Genomic DNA, 4,463 nt, shown 5'->3' with positions numbered 1-4,463 from the left:
GTGGAGATGTTATATTGGTTTCACTGGTACAAAGAAATAATTGAAATGGGTATATATTTGTTTTTGTTAAGTTGAATATTAATTATGCACAGTAATAGTCACCTGCACACACAGATATCCCCCTAAAATAGCTAAAACTAAAAACAAACTAAAAACTACTTCCAAAAACATTCAGCTTTGATATTAATGAGTTTTTTGGGTTCATTGAGAACATGGTTGTTGTTCAATAATAAAATTATTCCTCAAAAATACAACTTGCCTAATAATTCTGCACTCCCTGTAGCTCCACTCCTGTGACACACTCCCTTCCAGGCTCTTGAAAAGACAAGATCAAGCAAAGATAGTTTCATCTCAGAGTCATGGCTGTACTGACTAGTTAGCTCATCCACACTGTTAAGTAGTGGGCCACTGATGGGGATGATCAGCGGCAGCCGGTGAGACTTGATGCAGGACAGATATGGCTGGCTTCAGGACGGGAAATCCTTCCAGCCTCATGATCAGAGATGATTAGAGACAGTAATGTGTTACACGTTACTGTAATCTGATTACTTTTTTCAAGTGACGAGTAAAGTAAGGAATTACTATTGCAAAAAAGGTCATTAGATTACTGTTACTTTCCCGTAAGCATGCTTCATTACTGCGTTATTAACCAGTGATTTTTTTTGTGAGAGTGTCTCATGACAATGACGTAAGCATGTGCAACGTTCGTGGTTAACAGCTGTGTGCAGATCAACAATGGATAATATAACGAGTGCGGGACAGAGTATGACTGTGCAGCATTTAAAGCGTGGAAGTACTGACCTTACTTTAAATTTTGATTCAGTAAAAAGAGACAGAAACATTATTGCCCGTTGTGTGTGGGATGAAAACTTCTTTTTACAGCGAAAAAAACTCCTAAACTTCCAAGGAAGCACCGAGAATGCTGCCACGGGAATTTGAAATTCACAGAGAAACTGCCGGATCCTTCCGCTGACATGACCACTGTGGCACACCTGCACCAGGGCAAACCTCCACCCGCCCCACTCCTGCTAAACAGGTGAAAATAGATTTATGAACAACAGGACTTAGTGCCGCTGAGTCTTTGATTTTATTTATTTTCTGGACTCTGGAGGTTTGCCCTGTGACAGGTGTGCCGCAGGTGTGACATTTTACCACTGACATGCTAAAATCTAAAGAGCAGATCAGACAGAGACTTAAAATGCTTCCAGATGAGAATACTCTTCAAAAGGTGTTTGAATTCAATGAGAAGGCTCATCTAGCGCAGCATAAAAAGTCTAAGACTTGTACATGGAAGAAATGGAGAAGAAAGCTTTGTTATCTACCCTGGAACACCACCAAGCCATTGGTTCAGGTATGTGGATGACACCTGGATGAAAATCAAATCTCAGGACGTACCACAATTCACGGATCACATTAACTTGGTGGACCAACACAGCAAGTTCACCAGGGAGGTTATGAAAAGTGGCAGGTTAGCCTTCTTAGACTGTGAGATTTCCATCAGTAATAGGGGACATTTAGAAGTTGATGTGTACCGTAAACCTACGCATACAGATCAGTATTTAAGGTTTGACTCTCATCATCAACTGGAGAAAAAACTGGGTGTCATCAGGACGCTACAACACAGAGCGAACACCATCCCCACAGACACAGCGGCCAGGGAAGCAGAAGAACATCACATCAGGAAGGTCCCGAGTATATGTGGTTATCCCAGCTGGACATTTGTCAAAGCTAGGAAGGCGCCAAAAGAAAGCTCCAGCCGATCCAGGAGAGAAGGACCTAAGGAAAAACCCTTAATGATCCCATATGTGTCAGGAGTATCGGAGCAGTTAAGAATCCTTTTCTCTAAACACAATGTCGCTTATGACTTTTAAACCCCAAAACACACTGTGCCAAAAATTGATCCAATGAAACAGGTCCCCTAATGTAAACAGAGTAATATAGTGTACACTGTTAGGTGCCAGGAAGATTGCCATGATTTTTATACATCAGGGAAACAAAATAACCTCTAGATAAGCAGATGGCACAATACAGAAGAGCTAACTTGTCAGGCCAGGACTCCATAAAGAAAATATTTAATTTCTACATCATGTGAGCACAGAAATTTGAATTTGCATCAGGTATTTGGAAAATGGTGGATTTATGCCTGGATGTCTATGAATCTTTTGAAGTATTCCCATGAAAATGTGACAAAGACTCAGAGACCAGTTTGATTCAATGCTTAAAGGTTTAATAATGAAGATGATGTTCATTCATGGAAGTAAAGTGAAAGCTTAAAGCATTCTTTCCATTACACACTCAGTTTGTTCTTATTAAAAGAGACAATCCAACTACAGGTTGCATCATTTTTCAACTCATTCCTTATGTAGCGTTGCGGTGAACTAAAAGAAGTAAAGATGTAAGAAGAGAAACATTTTAAACTGGATTTATGAGATTATTTGCTCTAAAGACCGGTGAACCAAGCCTTCATTCCAGAGATCCTCTGACTTTCCTGGCGCAGACAAATGGGTATCTGGCGTCACAGGGTATGTCATTCATACAGAGGTTTCCTGTAAGCACCAAAAATGAACATTAAGTGAAGCCATGCTCACATGGACGTCTATACTGACACAAATATTTAGTTTGCATAATAGCAGGAGCACCTGTCAATATTCATTTTTGACTCTACTTTCAAAGCACTATGTAAATTTACTTTAAATTTAAAGACGTGAAATACAGCAATCTATTTTATTCATTATGGTAAAACACAAAGTTTGTCTCTGTTAAAAATAAAATTTATAATTCATATTATTTTCCTGTAAGTCACTGCTATTTATCACACCAAATGATAAGCATTTTTTGAGAAAATGTGGATACTGTAACAGTTTTTGTTCCCCTCAAAATGAATTCACACACTTTCTTTTAAGTTTTACCTGTCCAATTCATATGCAGGCAGTTCTCTCTGCCCCCGACATTGTTAGGCTCTCCATGACACCAGTTTGCATATGTGAAACGGGTTCCATCGATCCAAAACCAATAACGCTCCTAGAAAACACACAAAAATAACAGAGAATAATGTCGATAGGCAGGCATATCTTCTAGTGTCAGAACTAATGTCTAATATTGAGTAGTGTACCTCTTGAGCATCTGAGCCTCCAATCCATGTAGGGACATGATTACGAGCACCGTTAAGTATGACCCTCTGAATCGCTTGGTACTCTCCGAGGTTGCGCACAGACGCCAGATTTGCATTCAGGGACTGACAGTGTCTCTATAGGACAAAAGGTCTAGTTCAAACCAAGTTTGATATGAAAAGTATTAAAGCAGAGAGAAATGCTAAATCGAAATCACTGTTCTTACCTGCGCCTGAGCCCAAGTCAGTTGATGGGGAAAGAAGTGAAAGTATCGGTTTCCATATCTAGTCCAACCCCAGGGGCTAAAACATGCAGATCTCTTCTCAACAAGATGCTCTCCTGAGGACAAGCAAAGACTACTTAGATACTCAAACATCAATTATATATATATATATATATATATATATATATATATATATTATATATATATATATATATATATATATATATATATATATATATATATATATATATATATATATATATATATATATATATATATATATATATATATATATATATATATATATATATATATATGTATACATAAATGTATATGTATACATAAATTATAAATATTTTATTTTCTCACTGGTGAAACATATCATTTGAATACATACATTACATACAAGCATACAAGTGAGGACATAGATGTGCTCTTCAGCATGACAATAATCTGAGAGGAAAATTGTTACCAACCTGGGGGATTTGATTCAGACCCATCCTTACCCACTTCATCTGGAAGAACCCAAAAAAATTATAATTTTGATAACTTTTAGTGGTAAATTTCCATTTATAATATTGATATTATAAATGTTGTTTGTATTATTGATTCCACACATATATACATTATCTATATTATACTACAATACTCACTGGCAGCAGTGGTCAGAGCGATCATTGCACAAAGAAGTGCAGACACAGTCAGCAGCTTCATGGTGATAATTAGTATCTCTGTGAACAACAAAAGACCCAAAGTTATTAGCACTTCATTAAACAAAGCACAGAAAGAATCTGAGTTTTCAGCCAACCTTTTGTAGAATATCTTGTCTGTTCAGTCAGTAGCTTCAGCCTTCCAAGGTTGGAACAAGGTGCTGAACAGCTCTGAGATCACGGCTTATATTCTGTCTCTTTGTAGTTTCAAAACAGGGAACTAACATTGAAAAAAAAATGACACGTGTATTATGTGATTCATGCTGGCCAGACTTTTACTGCACTTCTTTCTTTCTCAACCAAAACCAAAATTATTGCCAAATGCTGACTACTTCTTCCAGCTGCCCACTTAATTTTACTAGTCAACAACTAGTCAAACACTGGTCAACACTCCATAGTATAAATGGAGAACATTTTATA

At 37.4% G+C, this 4,463-nt stretch overlaps 1 protein-coding gene across 1 annotated transcript; it reads right to left on the bottom strand.

Annotated features, from left to right (window-relative positions):
* Positions 1-2,361: 2,361 nt before the first annotated feature.
* LOC308403040 (ladderlectin-like) lies at positions 2,362-4,236 on the bottom strand. Its single transcript, XM_080892271.1, has 7 exons — positions 4,142-4,236; positions 3,987-4,064; positions 3,810-3,848; positions 3,337-3,449; positions 3,113-3,247; positions 2,910-3,021; positions 2,362-2,546 (listed from the first exon to the last, which is right to left on the bottom strand). The coding sequence occupies exons 2-7, from the start codon at positions 4,045-4,047 to the stop codon at positions 2,464-2,466; spliced, it is 543 nt and encodes a 180-aa protein (XP_080748397.1). The 5' UTR covers positions 4,048-4,064; positions 4,142-4,236; the 3' UTR covers positions 2,362-2,463.
* Between the last annotated feature and the right edge of the window lie 227 nt (positions 4,237-4,463).

The sequence above is a fragment of the Rhamphochromis sp. 'chilingali' genome (assembly GCF_963969265.1).
Source record: "Rhamphochromis sp. 'chilingali' genome assembly, chromosome: 1".
NCBI lineage: Eukaryota > Metazoa > Chordata > Actinopteri > Cichliformes > Cichlidae > Rhamphochromis > Rhamphochromis sp. 'chilingali'.
Note: the sequence above shows the minus strand (reverse complement) of the source record. Positions and strands in the feature narration are given on the sequence as shown.

What these genes read in the sequence shown, in the direction of transcription:
- LOC308403040 (XM_080892271.1), bottom strand. Translation starts at nt 4,047, where the DNA reads ATGAAGCTGCTGACTGTGTCTGCACTTCTTTGTGCAATGATCGCTCTG. An exon ending in TGACTTGGGCTCAGGCGCAG is followed by an intron (nt 3,248 to 3,336) that starts GTAAGAACAGTG and finishes TTTGTCCTATAG; the next exon opens with AGACACTGTCAGTCCCTGAA. An exon ending in CCTGCATATGAATTGGACAG is followed by an intron (nt 2,547 to 2,909) that starts GTAAAACTTAAA and finishes TGGTGCTTACAG; the next exon opens with GAAACCTCTGTATGAATGAC.